The 17,500-nt window shown below is 48.5% G+C and overlaps 2 protein-coding genes across 2 annotated transcripts in view; one reads left to right on the top strand and one right to left on the bottom strand.

The window, feature by feature from the left end:
- The window catches only part of LOC122256792 (D-beta-hydroxybutyrate dehydrogenase, mitochondrial), a 14,016-nt gene extending 10,925 nt beyond the window's left edge, over positions 1-3,091 (top strand). The window contains exon 9 of the mRNA XM_043021728.2: positions 1,203-3,091. Coding sequence (XP_042877662.2) covers positions 1,203-1,412 — 210 coding nt within the window. The 3' untranslated portion in view covers positions 1,413-3,091. The remainder of the gene's footprint in view (positions 1-1,202) is intronic.
- Positions 3,092-4,752: 1,661 nt separating this feature from the next.
- LOC122256782 (dipeptidase 1) overlaps positions 4,753-17,500 on the bottom strand; it is a 13,970-nt gene continuing 1,222 nt past the window's right edge. The window contains exons 4-11 of the mRNA XM_086547477.1: positions 13,725-13,857; positions 13,171-13,321; positions 11,571-11,646; positions 10,728-10,904; positions 9,531-9,615; positions 8,566-8,641; positions 5,562-5,700; positions 4,753-5,407 (exon numbers count right to left, since the gene is read on the bottom strand). Of these exons, the coding sequence (XP_086403603.1) occupies positions 5,312-5,407; positions 5,562-5,700; positions 8,566-8,641; positions 9,531-9,615; positions 10,728-10,904; positions 11,571-11,646; positions 13,171-13,321; positions 13,725-13,857 (933 nt within the window). The 3' untranslated portion in view covers positions 4,753-5,311. The remainder of the gene's footprint in view (positions 5,408-5,561; positions 5,701-8,565; positions 8,642-9,530; positions 9,616-10,727; positions 10,905-11,570; positions 11,647-13,170; positions 13,322-13,724; positions 13,858-17,500) is intronic.

Genomic DNA, 17,500 nt, shown 5'->3' with positions numbered 1-17,500 from the left:
ACGATGACCATGTCGTAATCCTTTAATTTTTTGGACACTTGCCTCCGTCAACCATTCCCCAGACGAAGGACGTGGCAATCTTTCTATGATATTTCGTTGAATGTGTCTGGACAATTAAAAAAAAAGCGGCTCGGGATGCGTCGATGCGAAGGCGACGGTGAACACCATAGGGCTTTCCGGATTACAGATCTTTAGTGGAATTCATGGTTTGTTGGATCTGTGAGACAACGTGCAAGCCACGTGGAGACATGAGAAAGCCACGTGGCCTAGATGCTATAAAGACGAAGAGGCAACTCGTCATGGCATCCCAGACTGGTCAAGATAAAACGGGCCGACCTCAGGTCATTCCCCCTCTCTCCAGACCTCGCCAGCAGACACACCTGGTTTCGCCTCGGAGAGGCGCCGTGAGCGCCGAGCCGGCGCTGCGAGCCCGCCCCGTCCGCAAGACGCGCACCGAACAGAGAACAAAAGCTATCGATACCAGTAATTATTTCCATATAACCGTGCCGATATTCACCAAATAAAGGAATCAAGATCACCAGACTTTGGCTTCAAAATACCCTTTGTGAGTAACCTCTCACAGGATCAATAATCTGATATGGAATTTGTGGAAGATGTAGTACTAGATTTTTTAGGTGGAATTTTTAGGTATAGGCCTACCGTTCTTGTATGAAATTTCTTTAGTGTGGAATTTCGAGTTATATGCCTACTTTTCTTGTTTGAAATTCTGTGTTAGAACCCTACATTTTTGTGTGGAATCCCGAATTGTAAGCATGTTATTTCCCTTATACGATATTCTAATTCACAGGCCAACTTCCATAATTTGGCTCTGTTTCTTTCAGTTTGTACATTGCTCTCTCTTTATCTATCTGTATTTATTCATATCTATCTATCTACCTATATATTTACAGAATTTCCTATACTATTTTTGATTGGCATCCCAAACAAAATACTCGTCGTGCTCGGATAGAGTCTGAATATTTCTTTCGTTTTACTCTGCACAAAAAAACAACAACAAAAAACAAAAAACAAACGAAAAACTGTAGTCTGACTTCCCTGCCTCACTGACCATCACGTCAAGCTCACAAACCTCCTTTTTTCTCTAAACTTCCAAGTCGCCATCACTTCCAACTTCTTTCAACTTCATCAATCATCCTTTCTCCATTTTTTCACCATTTTCCCGCCTTCCCTCCTCCTTCCAGTACCAAGACCTGACGCCGGTTCTACGTGCCGTGACCCTCGCTCTGACGCAGCGGTTCCCCAGGGCGAGGTACCGAGCCGTCGACTTTTACTACTTGGTCAAGGTCCTCTGCGCGGTTCACCTTCCGGAGTGGCTTTTCGACCTCGTTTACCTGAGTCGACCTCCTCTGCGTCGATGTCGAGGGTCGCTGTACCAGCCCAAGATGGACTGATAGATATTCAGGGATTAGACTTTATCCTTTTCAGAGAGAGAGAGAGAGAGGGAGAGAGAGAGAGAGAGAAAGCGAGAGAGAGAGAGAGAGAGAGAGACTCATCCAAAAAGTTTTTTCGTCTGAATTATGTAAACATAATTCAGACCATTATCATAAACACGCTGATTTGAAAAAAAAAAAAAAAAATGCGTTACATAAAACAAAAGACTTACTTTCATAACTTTTCGTCAGTTAGAATTCATAAGCGTCAGAGTCAGAGTTTGACAATGCCACAGTATTCACTTTTTTCCAGAATGTAGTATGATTTATCCTTGAATGCATGAACTACCTCCCAATGCTTTTAAAAAATCCGCGATTAGATAGTTAAAATTGCCATGAGATACACACCCCGGCCTTTGTGTTCAATAGCATATATCTCCCTCAATTGCTTGTTATCTACATTATAGTTCTAGATAAAACCAGTCTTATGTTTTATCATTTTCTCAGATGGACTGAAATAAAAAGAAACGTGCGTAATAGACTATCCTTTATTTTTGTTGGAAGAATCATCTGTGTAAAATTGCTTTATCTTCAGGAACCCTGTGACGCGATCAGGTTAAACAAAGGTACGATCTATGAGGCTCATGTCTAATGGGTGAAGGGGAGGAAACATAAGTGGACTAAGGGACACGAATCTAATAGGATTAGATGTGAAATTCAACACCCACCAGGTGTGTGGAAACCCCTTACTATATGTCAAAGGTGTGAATTAAAGGGCACTCAAATGACGGTTTCAGTTCACGAAGGTGCCATAGGGAATGCGGTTGTGTAGTTCAATGAAAAGAAAGAAAGAAAGAAAAAAACAGATAATAAGAGGTAAGCTTAGGGGAGCATCATAAAGTAAAGGCTAGGCTAGTCCAGCCTTGGTGATTGCTTCAAAGTCTCTAAATGAAAAAAAGGATTAATGACAAAACACAACCAAGTTCCCAGTAAGGCCTATTATAAGACGCGGCACAAGTTTTGACATGCTCCTGTATATTATCTTTAGTACACTCCAGTGCAATAATTCGTTTATCTATCCCCCATATAAATGTGATATTATTGCCCCTTTTCTTCGCTTTGCCTAAAATGTGTTTTAGAATCTAGGGTACATAAACCCAAATCTCACCGCTCTGAAAAGGTGTGTTGGTCATTTGAAAGCTCGATACCGCTTCGTGCATTGTTTCATTTGTTTTTTCTCTTTTTTTAGACGCGATTTGAAACGGGATTTGATTCTTTACCTTATAAAAGAATGAATGAATATGAAGAATAAATACATAAACGAATGAATATAATAAATGAAGAAAGGAGAAAATTTTCATTATGGGAGTGATCATACTGTCAAAGGAGTGTTATTCATTCTTATTCATACCCTTTTCATGAATGACTTTATGAGTGAAGTTATTTTATTTGAGAATGAATAGTTCTACAATGCAATATAAACAATGCTTCGTCTTAGCATTATCATAAATTCTCATTCACACCTCTTCTCCATAAATGTGATTTTCAATCTATAACAGAGCTCCAAACTGTGATTTTTACCAATGGTTGTGTAATATGTAAATCTTATTGTTTTACTTTGATCAGTTCCTGTTCCTGATTGCTACCTACTTTGTGTGTAAGTATTTATAAGTATTTCCTTATATTAAAGATAACTTTTATTTATGTTTTTGAATTGTTTACACCTTCGATATTGAGACAGCTCGCCATACAAAATAACACGAATATTTTGTTTTGATGATATTTATATTTTCTGAATCATATTTACTAAAAGTGAAGCTCATCACGTTTCAATGGAGACACAGTGATTTTAATAAGTGTCCATCACATAATCATAATGATTACAAGGCAAATATGTTTAGTCCAGGTTTAAAAAAAAGAAAGCAAGGAAATTAATTCAAATCCGGAAAATGTTTGAAAAAAAGAAGCGAAGAAAAACCGTCAACGAAGAAAACGAAAACAAACCAAACAAAGGGTGGACTTAGGTGTTCCATAGCCTTCCATCACGACACATTTCCATCAAGAAAGGATAATTAAATGATTATCCGTTCTACATCGAGGAGCGCTACTTAAGACGTGAGATAACATGCGAGATAGTCGATTGGTTTAATTGATAGAGAAAGAGAGATGAGAAAGACACACACACAGATAGATAGATGGATAGATAGCGAGAGAGAGAGAGAGAGGGAGAGAGAGAGAGAGAGAGAGAGAGAGAGAGAGAGAGAGAGAGAGAGAGAGAGAGAGAGAGAGAGAGAGAGAGAGAGAGAGAGAGAGAGAGAGAGAGAGAGAGAGAAGAGGAGAGAGAGAGAGAGAGAGAGAGGAGAAGAGGAGAGAGAGGGAGAGAGAGAGAGAGAGAGAGAGAGGGGGAGAGAGGAGAGGGAAGAGAGAGAGAGAGAGAGAGAGAGAGAGAGAGAGAGAGAGAGAGAGAGAGAGAGAGAGAGAGAGAGAGAGAGAGGGAGAGGGAGAGGGAGAAACAGACAGACAGAAAGAGAGAGAGAGAGAAAAAAAATGTAAGGGTTGCAAAGAATAAGACGAACGAGGAAGACAAAGAAAACGAACGCAAGAGAAAAGCTAAACTCAAGACAGAAGAGAAAGTGAAGAAAAGAAGGAGAGAAGAGAGTACAATTATGCGAACACAAACTATGGCGTTATTAAAGGATAGCTTTGACAGCCTCAGGGACACTGCCATTAGCATATTCATCACCATCTTTTCTTTTCAAACAGGGGGGGAGATTAATGTTTTTTTTTTTTTTTCTGTCTCTGTTCCCCCCTTCCCTATCTCTCTCTCCCTCTACCCTCCTCACCTATCTCTCTCACCCTCTACCCCTCCCTATCTCTCTCACCCTCTACTCCCCTCCTCTCTCTCTCTCTCTCTCTCAACCCCCCCTCTCCCCTATCTCTCTCTCTCTACCCCCCTCCCCTATCTCTCTCTCTCTCTCTACTCCCCCTCCCCTATCTCTCTGTCTCTCTCTACCCCCTCTCCCCTATCTCTCTCTCCCTCTACCCCCCCTCCCCTAACTCTCTCTCTCTACCCTCCTCTCCCCTATCTCTCTATCGAGGTTGAGGATGATATGTGTTATCTTTCCTTTTGAGATGTAACCGATTGTCTCAGCAAACCTATTGTAGTCTCTTTCTCTCTCTCTCAATCACTTGTCGCAATAAACTCGTCAAAGTAAGAAAAAAAAGTCTCTCCATCTCTACTCCTACAACCATCACTCTTTCTATCTGACTGCATGTATTTCTCTGTTTGCTTTTCATACATGTATTATATATGTATGGTAAGTATGAAAGTAGGTTAACAATGAGCAAACTGTTGTTAATATCTTTTATTTTATTAATGTTTATTTTTTATCTCACGTACTATGTATATGTGTATACTCATTTAATACCATGGAGCAGTTTCTATTTATGCATTATTTGATTCAGAACTGAAAATCTAAGAGCAAAAGTATTTATTTCTGTTTAATGACTACATTTTGTTTGGCCTTCAACAGCAACTTCATAGTTGTTGTCTTTAACATCAAATAAACAAGCTTAACAAGCAGTTACAAGCTGTTTTTTTCTCGGGATTACAAGAAAAACAAGAAATAGGTTATACAAACAGATTAATCCTCTGTGTTTTTTTTTTAAACATTATTTACACATAAATGGTTCCACAACCGCCTTAGTGACCAAGGAGTCAACAAATAGGCCTACCCAACCTCACCTGTTTATCCCTTTAGCTTAAAGATCTTGAACAGATTCTCCTCGCAAAAAAAAAAAGAAAAAAAAAAAATATATAATTAAAAGTCACAGGTTAGCGGAACAAACACACACACACATAAAAGAAAAAAGAAAGAAAGAAAAACAAACAAACAAACAAACAAACACAGGTTGAGGTTTCAGTACCAAGATGGCGCGCAGGTCTCGTATTTAGCCGCGATCTCTTTGGGGAGACGGTCTTCCCAAGGGCTCTCCGTTGCCAGTTTGTCTCTCACCTGTACGGGAGGGCGTGGGTGGGTTAAGAGATAGAGGATTCGGAGGAAAAGGTCACTTTTGTAGTTAATTAAGGACGACATTCCCTAGTTATTCCTGGCTAGTAGGAGACTCAATAACCGGTTAGGATAAAGACCCCCCCCCCACCCAACCCACCTGCTCCACCTGGCGGAACACCCTGACGAGGTTCATCCCCGCCAGCTTCTTCAGGTCATCATCAGTCCAGCGAGGATCCTTCAGGAGTTCGGCGAAGAGGTAAGGATACTTGCTGGTGTCCTCGAGTCCTTCGGGCAGTCTAGGGGAGGAAGGAAAAGGAAAAGGGGGAATGAAGGAGGGAAGGGTGGAGGGTAGGAAGGAGAAGGAAAAGAGGGAAGGAAGGAAGAAAGGAAAGAAGGATGGAAGGAGGGTAGGAAGGAGAAGGAAAAGAGGGAGGGAAAGAAGGTGGGAAGGAAGAAAGAAAAAGGGTAGGAAGGTGGGAAGGAAGAAAAGAAAGAGGGTAGGAAGGAGAAGGAAAAGAGGGAAGGAAGGAGGGAAGGAAGGAGAAGGAAAAGAGGGAAGAGTAGAGGGAAGGAAGGAGCAGTAGAGGGAAGGAAGGAGAAGGGAAAGATGGAAGGAAGAAAGGAAAGAGGGATGGAAGGAGGGAAGGGTGGAGGGAAGGAAGGAGAAGGGAAAGGGGAAATGAAGAGGGAAGGAAGGAGAAAAGAAAGAGAGAAGGAAGGGGAAGGGAAAGAGGGAAGGAAGGAGAAGGGAAAGATGGAAGGAAGGAGAAGTGAAAGAGGGAAGGAAAGGGAAGGGAAAGAGGGAAGGAAGGGGAAAGGAAAGAGGGAAGGAAGGGGAAAGGAAAGAGGGAAGGAAGGGGAAGGGAAAGAGGGAAGGAAGGAGAAGGGAAAGAGGGAAGGAAGGAGAAGGGAAAGAGGGAAGGAAGGGGAAGGGAAAGAGGGAAGGAAGGAGAAGGGAAAGAGGGAAGGAAGGAGAAGGGAAAGAGGGAAGGAAAGGGAAGGGAAAGAGGGAAGGAAGGGGAAGGGAAAGAGGGAAGGAAGGGGAAGGGAAAGAGGGAAGGAAGGGGAAGGGAAAGAGGGAAGGAAGGGGAAGGGAAAGAGGGAAGGAAGGAGAAGGGAAAGATGGAAGGAAGGGGAAAGGAAAGAGGGAAGGAAGGGGAAGGGAAAGAGGGAGGGAAAGAAGGTGGGAAGGAAGAAAGAAAAAGGGTAGGAAGGTGGGAAGGAAGAAAAGAAAGAGGGTAGGAAGGAGAAGGAAAAGAGGGAAGGAAGGAGGGAAGGAAGGAGAAGGAAAAGAGGGAAGAGTAGAGGGAAGGAAGGAGCAGTAGAGGGAAGGAAGGAGAAGGGAAAGATGGAAGGAAGAAAGGAAAGAGGGATGGAAGGAGGGAAGGGTGGAGGGAAGGAAGGAGAAGGGAAAGGGGAAATGAAGAGGGAAGGAAGGAGAAAAGAAAGAGAGAAGGAAGGGGAAGGGAAAGAGGGAAGGAAGGGGAAGGGAAAGAGGGAAGGAAGGGGAAGGGAAAGAGGGAAGGAAGGGGAAGGGAAAGAGGGAAGGAAAAAGGGAAAGAGGGAAGGAAGGAGAAGGGAAAGATGAAATAAAGGAGAAGGGAAAGAGGGAAGGAAGGGAAAGGAAAGAGGGAAGGAAGGAGAAGGGAAAGAGGGAAGGAAGGAGAAGGGAAAGAGGGAAGGAAGGGGAAGGGAAAGAGGGAAGGAAGGAGAAGGGAAAGAGGGAAGGAAGGAGAAGGGAAAGAGGGAAGGAAGGGGAAGGGAAAGAGGGAAGGAAGGGGAAGGGAAAGAGGGAAGGAAGGGGAAGGGAAAGAGGGAAGGAAGGAGAAGGGAAAGAGAGAAGGAGGGGGGAGGGGAAGAGGGAAGGAAGGAGAAGGGAAAGAGGGAAGGAAGGAGACGGGAAAGAGGGAAGGAAGGAGAAGGGAAAGAGGGAAGGAAGGAGAAGGGAAAGAGGGAAGGGTGGAGGGAAGGAAGAAAGGAAAGAGGGATGTAAGGAGGGAAGGGTGGAGGGAAGTAAGGAGAAGAGGAAGGAAGAGGGGAAAGGAAGAGGGAAGGAAGGAGAAGGGAAAGAGGGAAGGAAGGAGGGAAGGAGGGGGAAGGGAAAGGGGGAAGGAAGGAGAAGGAAAAGGGGGAAGAGGAGAGGGGAGGAAGGGGAAGGAGAGGGAAGGAAGGAGAGGGAAGGAAAAGGAGGAAGGCAGAAGGGAAGAGGGAAGGAAGGGGAAGGGAAAGAGGGAAGGAAGGAGGAGGGAAAGAGGGAAGGAAGGGGAAGGGAAAGAGGGAAGGAAGGAGAAGGGAAAGAGGGAAGGAAGGAGGGAAGGGTGGAAGGTAGGAAGGAGAAGGGAAAGAGGTAAGAAAGGAGAAGGGAAAGAGGGAAGGAAGGAGGTGGGAAAGAGGGAAGGAAGGAGAAGGGAAAGAGGGAAGGAAGGAGAGGGGGAAGATGGAAGGAAGGGGAAAGGAAAGCGGGAAGGAAGGGGAAGGGAAAGAGGGAAGGAAGGAGGAGGGAAAGAGGGAAGGAAGGAGAAGGGAAAGAGGGAAGGAAGGAGGGAAGGGTGGAAGGTAGGAAGGAGAAGGGAAAGAGGGACGGAAGGAGAAGGGAAAGAGGGAAGGAAGGAGGTGGGAAAGAGGGAAGGAAGGAGAAGGGAAAGAGGGAAGGAAGGAGAGGGGGAAGATGGAAGGAAGGGGAAAGGAAAGCGGGAAGGAAGGGGAAGGGAAAGAGGGAAGGAAGGAGGAGGGAAAGAGGGAAGGAAGGAGAAGGGAAAAAGGAAAGGAAGAATGGAAAGAGGGAAGGAAGGAAAAGAGAAAGAGGGTCTCTCTCTCTCTCTCTCTCTCTCTCTCTCTCTCTCTCTCTCTCTCTCTCTCTCTCTCTCTCTCTCTCTCTCTATATATATATATATATATATATATATATATATATATATATATATATATATATTAAATTGTACATGTATGTTTTTTTCTAGAGAAACTTCCGTTACAAGTATCAAGTCTCAAATCCAGTTCAGAAATTAAAAACAAGGAGATTGCAAACGCCTACACCAGATTGACCGGTGATCCCAAACCACAAAGAAAACCAACATTCCCGAAACTAAAACGAATAACAATACCAAGAAATAAAAGCGACTTATGAATCTCAGCTGAATAACGTGGCCTCGTGCACTCACACCGGGGTTCCGTTGAAGTCTCCACCTAGGCCTATGTGATCCACGCCAGCCACGTCTCGTATGTGGTTGATGTGATCTGTGCAACAACCAGAGGGTAAGAACCTTTAAAGGGGTGTTAAGCGTGTGTGCGTGTGCGTGCGTGCGTGCGTGCGCGCGCGCGCGCGTGTGTGTGTGTGTGTGTGTGTGTGTGTGTGTGTGTGTGTGTGTGTGTGTGTGTGTGTGTGTGTGTGTGTGTGTGTGTGTGTGTGTGTGTGTGTGTCTGTGTGTGTGTGTGTGTGTGTGTGTGTGTGTGTGTGTGTGTGTGTGTGTGTGTGTGTGTGTGTGTGTGTGTGTGTGTGTGTGTGTGTGTGTGTGTGTGTGTGTGTGTGTGTGTGTGTGTGTGTGTGTGTTATTGAAGAGCTATTAAGGAATATTGGAAGCTTGGAAACTCCTCTCTCATCTCTCTGTTTTTTAATAATCATTAAGAAATTTTGAGAAGTTGTCAGTTGTTTAAGAACTGCTTAGGTATTTAAAGGGTTTATGTCTTCAGAAGTTGTCAGATATTAAAAAATCAATTAGATATATTAAGAACTTGTCTCTCACCACGAAGTCATTAAGAAGTTATCTGTTATTGATAAGAAATTACAAAGCATTAAGATAAATAATTTTTTAAGCATTTATCAAGAAACACTGAAATGCTATCTATTATCAAGAGATTGAGAAATACCTAGAAATTCCCTGTTATTAAGGAACTGTTAAGTAACATTTAGAAATAATATGTTCAAAGACGAACTATTAAGAAACTGAGTTGAGATAAGAGTTAAATACTGATAAAAAAAGAGTATCTGTGGGATAGTCATAGTTTTTGTGATATGATTAAATATCAATAAATAATGCGACATGATGAGATATACTGAGAGATAATGAGATGATCGGTAACACAAGATAATGCTAATTATAAACAAATATACTGACGTAAGACTAACCCACAACGTGCTGAATGGTTGCCGTTGGACCACACGAGAGGAAGTGGACGACGAAGGTGACCATGACAAGACCTCCGTTCTCTTGCTGGAAGAGGAAGAAGAAGAGGAAGGAGAAGGAGGAGGAGGAGGAAGAAGAGGAGGAGGAGGAGGAGGAGGAGGAGGAGGAGGAGGAGGAGGAGGAAGAAGAAGAAGAAGAAGAAGAGGAGGAGGAGGAGGAAGAGGGGGAGGAGGAAGAGGGGGAGGAGGAGGAAGAGGAGGAGGAGGAGGAAGAGGAGGAGGAAGAAGAAGAAGAAGAAGAAGAAGAAGAAGAGGAGGAGGAGTAGGAGGAGGAGGAAGAGGGGGAGGAGGAGGAAGAGGAGGAGGAGGAGGAGGAGGAGGAGGAGGTGGATGAGTGGGAGGGGGAGGAAGAGAAAGAAGAGAAGAGGTGGGGGAGGAAAGGGAAAAGAATAATAATAACAATAGTAATTATGTAAAGATGGAAAAGGGAACGGAAATATAGGTAATAAATAAGCTAGATGAATATAAGACAAGGAATAAGGACAAAGGAAAAACATACATAGTATGACAAAATCTACAAAGCAACAAAGTAAACTTCACCGCACCTCTCTTTCTATCTTTACCTCCCCTCCTATCTCTTCCTTTACCCCTCCCCCTCCCTGTCTCACCCACACATACCCACCACAAACAGATCATCTCCACCAGGAACACTCGCACACATACACGCACACATACACGCACACAACCACAAACACACACACAAACACAACCACACACACACGCAAACACAACAAACACAACCACACACACACAAACATAAACACACACACAATCACAGACACAACCAAACACAAAAACAAACACAAACACACACACAAAAACAAACACAAATACACACAAACACGCACACACACACACCAAGACACAAACACAACCACACACACAAACACAAACACACAAACACAACCAAACACACACATACAAACACAAACACACACACACACACCAAGACACAAACACAACCACACACACAAACACAAACACAACCAAACACACACAAACACAACCACACAGACAAACACAAACACACACACAAACACACACACACACACACACACACACACCAAGACACAAACACAAACACACACACACACACCAAGACACAAACACAAACACACACACACACACCAAGACACTCACCACCTTCAGGAGAACATCATCCGGGACATTCCTGGAGTGGTTACAAAGGGCGCGGGCGCAAGAGTGGGAGAAGATGACGGGCGCGCGGCTGATGCTGAGGGCGTCGCGCATCGTGGGAGCGGCGACGTGAGACAGATCCACCAGCATCCCGAGTCGGTTCATCTCCTTCACGACTGTCTGGAAATGAAAAGGAGGGAAGAGGAGGTGGAGGTGGTTGGTTGAGATGGAGGGAGGGGGATTAGGGGCGAGATGAAGGGAGGGGGGGTGTTCAATATTGAGGAGGGGTATTTGGTGAGGGATGGAAAGGAGAGAAGACAATAACGAATTGAAGAGAATGAAATGGAGATAGGAAAATAACGAACAGAAAAGAATGAAAAGGAGAGAAGAAAATAACGAAGAAAAAATAATGAAAAGGAGAGAAGAAAATAACGAAGAGAAAATAATGAAAAGGAGAGAAGAAAATAACGCACAGATAAGAATGAAAAGGAGCGAAAAAAATAACGAACAAAAAAGAATGAAAAGGAGAGAAGAAAATAACGAACAGAAAAGAATGAAAATGAGGCCCGGTTTACACGAGGCGCTTTCCAACGTGCGTTAGCAAACTCGGCGTTAGAAACTACCGCTCACACGAAGCGCTTTCAAACGCGGCGTCAACGCGACGCTTGAGTTTGTGCGTGCGTAACAACGAATTACTAATAATGATAAAAAAATCAAGGATATAAAAAAAAAACAGAATTATAAAAAAAGTTTATATATATATATATATATATATATATATATATATATATATATATATATATATATATATATATATATATATATATATGGCATTAATTTCCATACCTCTCCAAAGTGACTTAAGCCTCCAGATTCAAGCACTTGCTTTCCCTCTTGCTCTTCCGCGTTCGAGTTGTCTGCCCTGTTGGAAAGAAGAAGTCACCTCATATATACAGAAAGAGTCCATAAAAGAACTAGAGTAAGAGGGGGAGGAAGAGGAGGAGGAGGAGGAAGAGGAAGAGGAAGAGGAGGAGGAAGAGGAGGAGGAAGAGGAGGAGGAGGAGGGGGAGGAGAAGGAGGAGGAGGAGGAGGAGGAGGAGGAGGAGGAGGAGGAGGAGGAGGAGAAGAAGAAGAAGAAGAAGAAGAAGAAGAAGAAGAAGAAGAAGAAGAAGAAGAAGAAGAAGAAGAAGGAGGAGGAGGAGGAAGAAGAAGAAGAGGAGGAAGAGGAGGGGGAGGAGGAGGAGGAGGAAGAGGAGATGGAGGAGGAGGAGATGGAGATGGAGGAGGAGGTGGAGAGGGAGGAGGAAGTGGAGAGGGAGGAGGAGGAACAGGAGGAGACGGAGGAGGAGGAGGAGACGGAGGAGGAGGAGGAGAAAGAGGAGGGGGAGGAGGAGGAGGAGGAAGAAGAAGAGGAGGAAGAGGAGGGGGAGGAGGAGGAGGAGGAAGAGGAGGGGGAGGAGGAGGAGGAAGAGGAGATGGAGGAGGAGGAGATGGAGATGGAGGAGGAGGTGGAAAGGGAGGAGGAGGAAGAGGAGGAGATGGAGGAGGAAGAGGAGAAAGAGGAGAAAGAGGAGAAAGAGGAGTAGTAGTAGTAGTAGTAGGAGTAGGAGTAGGAGTAGGAGTAGGAGTAGGAGGAGGAGGGGGAGGAGAAGGAGGTGGAGGAGGAGGAGGAGATGAATAGGTAGAGAAGTTGGGGAAGATGACGAAGGAGGAAGAGGGAGTAAGATAAGAAAAGAATAGGAAGAAAGGGAAAAAGTAGAAGGGAATACACTCTCATTATCATCATTATTGTTATTATTCTCGTTTATAGATGTAGTAGCAATAGCGATAGTAGTAGTACTATTAATAGTGAGAGTAATAGTAGTAATAATAGTAGTAGTAGCAGTAGTAGTAGTAGTAGGAAGAGGAGAAGGATGGAAGAAGGAGTAGGAGGAGAAAAGGAAGAAGAAGAAATTCACAGAGAACAGGAGGAGACGACAAGATGACAAAGAAACACAAATGAAAAAGAAGCAATATAAAGATCCAACCATAAGTCAACATCGATTCTCTAGAGCAGGGGTTCCCAAACTGGGGTACATGTACCCCCAGGGGTACATTTGCACGTTTCAGGGGGTACATTTGGTCTGAAGGAAACAATTACTTGCACAATACATGGTGTTGTAATCTGCACTCAGATTGCACTTTTCTCATTTTCTTTGTGTTGATTAGCACCACCTTTATTGAAATTTCTTGGGTGTAAGGTAATACCATTTGTTTTTACTATTATAAACCTCACATGGCTTGATCTGCAGTGTAGATCTGTAGGACTACCTGTACCAATCTAGAAATGACGTGTTTATCGACGCGTTAGGGGTACATGGGAACCTATAAAAAGCCTAAGGGGTACTGAGGAACAAAAAATTTGGGAACCCCTGCTCTAGAGTCTCTCGCTCTCCGTGTGGCTCACCAGGGCGTGTTGCAGCTGTGGGTGAGGGTCATGTAGCGCACGCCCACACGGTACAGAGTCCTAAGCACAGCCAGGGAGGAGTCAATGCCGTGGCCGCCCTCCACGCCCAGCAGCGAGGCGATCCTGCCCTGCGCGTGCGCCGAGACGATCCCTGGCGAAGGACTAGTTTCCAGTGAATGTAATTGCACACATATTCTCTCTCTCATTCTTTCTCTCCTCTCTCCTATCTCTCATTCTTTCTTCCCTCTCTCCTCTCTCTCATTCTTTCTCTCCTCTCTCCTATCTCTCATTCCTTCTTCCCCCTCTCCTCTCTCTCATTCTTTCTCTCCTCTCTCTTATCTCTCATTCTTTCTTCCCTCTCTCCTCTCTCTCATTCTTTCTCTCCTCTCACCTCTCTCTCGCACTCTCTTTACACCCCCCCCTCTCTTGTATTTTCTTTACCCCACTCTCTTTTTGTACACCTTCCTCCCTCTCTCGTTCCCTCCATCGCTAACACAGACCCACCAACCTTCCAACCTACCCACTAATCTACCACACATATACCGAACCCCTACCATCTGCCGTGGTGACCAGCTGCAGGTCGTCGGGGTACCTGTCCACCAGTCTCGTCACCAGGTCAGCTTGTTCGAGGACCAGCGTGACGGCGTTCTTGAACTGGCTTCTGCAGGGCGTGAAGAGCGACCAGAACTGCGAGAGAAAAGGGACGGGTAGGGTGGGGGGAAGGGGAGGGGGAGGTGGCGGGGAGAGGCTATGTGTGAATGGGGAGGGGGCGGGGAGGGGTTACATGTGAATGGGGGAGGGGGCGGGGAGGGGTTATGTGTGAATGGGGGAGGGGGCGGGGAGGGGTTATATGTGAATGGGGGAGTGGAAGGGGAGGGATTACATGTGAATGGGGAAGGGGGTGGGAAGGGGTTACATGTGAATGAGGGAGGGTTCGGGGAGGGGTTACATGTGAATGGGGGAGGGGGCGGGGAGGGGTTATATGTGAATGGGGGAGGGGACGGGTAGGGTGGGGGGAAGGGGAGGGGGAGGGGGCGGGAGAGGCTATGTGTGAAGGGGGAGGGGGCGCGGAGGGGGTAGAGGGGAATGGGGGAGGGGGCGGGGAGGGGTTATGTGTGAATGGGGGAGGGGGGGGGGGGGGGTTATATGTGAATGGGGGAGTGGGAGGGGAGGGATTACATGTGAATGGGGAAGGGGGTGGGAAGGGGTTACATGTGAATGAGGGAGGGTTCGGGGAGGGGTTACATGTGAATGGGGGAGGGGGCGGGGAGGGGTTATATGTGAATGGGGGAGGGGGCGGGGAGGGTTACATGTGAATGGGGGAGGGGGCGGGGAGGGGTTGAATGTGAATGGGGGAGGGGGCGGGGAGGGGTTGAATGTGAATGGGGGAGGGGGCGGGGAGGGTTACATGTGAATGGGGGAGGGGGAGGGGAGGGGTTACATGTGAATGGGGGAGGGGGAGGGGAGGGGTTACATGTGAATGGGGGAGGGGGAGGGGAGGGGTTACATGTGAATGGGGGAGGGGGCGGGGAGGGTTACATGTGAATGGGGGAGGGGGCGGGGAGGGGTTGAATGTGAATGGAGGAGGGGGCAGGGAGGGGTTGAATGTGAATGGGGGAGGGGGCGGGGAGGGTTACATGTGAATGGGGGAGGGGGCAGGAGGGGTTACATGTGAATGGGGGAGGGGGCGGGGAGGGGTTATGTGTGAATGGGGGAGGGGGCGGGGAGGGGTTATATGTGAATGGGGGAGGGGACGGGTAGGGTGGGGGGAAGGGGAGGGGGAGGTGGCGGGAGAGGCTATGTGTGAATGGGGAGGGGGCGCGGAGGGGTTACATGTGAATGGGGGAGGGGGCGGGGAGGGGTTATGTGTGAATGGGGGAGGGGGCGGGGCGGGGTTATATGTGAATGGGGGAGGGGGAGGGGAGGGATTACATGTGAATGGGGGAGGGGGCGGGGAGGGGTTAGATGTGAATGGGGGAGGGGGCGGGGAGGGGTTACATGTGAATGGGGGATGGGGCGGGGAGGGGTTATATGTTAATGGGGGAGGGGGTTGGGAGGGGCTACATGTTAATGGGGGAGGGGGCGGGGAGGGGTTATATGTGAATGGGGGAGGGGGCGGGGAGGGGGTACATGTGAATGGGGGAGTGGGCTGGGTTGGGGTTGAATGTGAATGGGGGAGGGGGCGGGGAGGGGTTGAATGTGAATGGGGGAGGGGGCGGGGAGGGTTACATGTGAATGGGGGAGGGGGCGGGGAGGGGTTACATGTGAATGGGGGAGGGGGAGGGGAGGGGTTACATGTGAATGGGGGAGGGGGAGGGGAGGGGTTACATGTGAATGGGGGAGGGGGCGGGGAGGGTTACATGTGAATGGGGGAGGGGGGGGGGAGGGGTTACATGTGAATGGGGGAGGGGGCGGGGAGGGGTTACATGTGAATGGGGGAGGGGGTGGGGAGGGTTACATGTGAATGGGGGAGGGGGTGGGGAGGGGTTACATGTGAATGGGGGAGGGGGCGGGGAGGGTTACATGTGAATGGGGGAGGGGGCGGGGAGGGGTTGAATGTGAATGGGGGAGGGGGCGGGGAGGGGTTGAATGTGAATGGGGGAGGGGGCGGGGAGGGTTACATGTGAATGGGGGAGGGGGAGGGGAGGGGTTACATGTGAATGGGGGGAGGGGGAGGGGAGGGGTTACATGTGAATGGGGGAGGGGGCGGGGAGGGGTTACATGTGAGTGGGGGGAGGGGGAGGGGAGGGTTACATGTGAATGGGGGAGGGGGAGGGGAGGGGTTACATGTGAATGGGGGAGGGGTGGGGAGGGGTTACATGTGAATGGGGGATGGGGCGGGGAGGGGTTACATGTGAATGGGGGAGGGGGCGGGGAGGGGTTGAATGTGAATGGGGGAGGGGGTGGGGAGGGGTTACATGTGAATGGGGGAGGGGGCGGGGAGGGGTTATATGTGAGTGGGGGGAGGGGGCGGGGGGGTTACATGTGAATGGGGGAGGGGGCGGGGAGGGGTTATATGTGAATGGGGGAGGGTTACATGTGAATGGGGATAGGGGGGGGGTTACATGTGAATGGGGGAGGGGGCGGGGAGGGGTTACATGTGAATGGGGGAGGGGGCGGGGAGGGGTTACATGTGAATGGGGGAGGGGGCGGGGGGGGGGTACATGTGAATGGGGGGGGGGGCGGGGAGGGGGTACATGTGAATGGGGGAGGGGGCGGGGAGGGGTTACATGTGAATGGGGGAGGGGGCGGGGAGGGGTTACATGTGAGTGGGGGGGGGGGGGGGGGGGGGGTACATGTGAAGGGGGGGGGGGGGGGGGGGGGGGGGGGGGTTACATGTGAATGGGGGAGGGGGCGGGGAGGGGTTATATGTGAATGGGGGAGGGGGCGGGGAGGGGTTATATGTGAATGGGGGAGGGGGCGGGGAGGGGTTACATGTGAATTGGGAAAGGGGCGGGGGGGTTACATGTGAATGGGGGAGGGGGCGGGGAGGGGTTATATATGAGTGGGGGGAGGGGGCGGGGAGGGGTTATATGTGAATGGGTGAAGGGGTGAGGAGGGGTTACATGTGAATGGGGGAGGGGGCGGGGAGGGGTTATATATGAGTGGGGGGAGGGGGCGGGGAAGGGTTCCATATGAATGGGGGAGGGGGCGGAGAGGGGTTACATGTGAATGGGGGAGGGGGCGGGGAGGGGTTACATGTGAATGGGGGAGGGGGTGGGGAGGGGTTACATGTGAATGGGGGAGGGGGTGGGGAGGGGTTACATGTGAATGGGGGAGGGGGGGGGGAGGGGTTACATGTGAATGGGGGAGGGGGAGGGGGTGGATGGGGGGGGGGGGGGAGGGGTTACATGTGAATGGGGGAGGGGGCGGGGAGGGGTTATATGTGAATGGGGGAGGGGGTGGGGAGGGGTTACATGTGAATGGGGGAGGGGGCGGGGAGGGGTTACATGTGAATGGGGGAGAGGGCGGGGAGGGGTTACATGTGAATGGGGGAGAGGGCGGGGAGGGGTTACATATTAATGGGGGAGGGGGAGGGGAGGGGTTATATGTGAGTGGGGGGAGGGGGCGGGGAGGGGTTACATGTGAATGGGGGAGGGGGCGGGGAGGGGTTACATGTGAATGGGGGAGGGGGCGGGGAGGGGTTACATGTGAATGGGGGAGGGGGCGGGGAGGGGTTACATGTGAATGGGGGAGGGGGCGGGGAGGGGTTATATGTGAAAAGGTTAGAATGATTATGGTGTTCGAATGCTTGTGTTGAAATGAAGAGAAAGTATGGTGACTTTGGCGGTAGTGATGATAATGAAATGTTAGCAGTACAAATTGATTA

The sequence above is a fragment of the Penaeus japonicus genome, unplaced genomic scaffold (genome assembly GCF_977035675.1).
Source record: "Penaeus japonicus unplaced genomic scaffold, GWHDUDI00000001_assembly GWHDUDI00000019, whole genome shotgun sequence".
In the NCBI taxonomy this organism is placed as follows: Eukaryota; Metazoa; Arthropoda; class Malacostraca; order Decapoda; family Penaeidae; genus Penaeus; species Penaeus japonicus.
The sequence above is the reverse complement of the archived record's forward strand: the minus strand, read 5'-3'. Positions and strand labels throughout refer to the sequence as shown.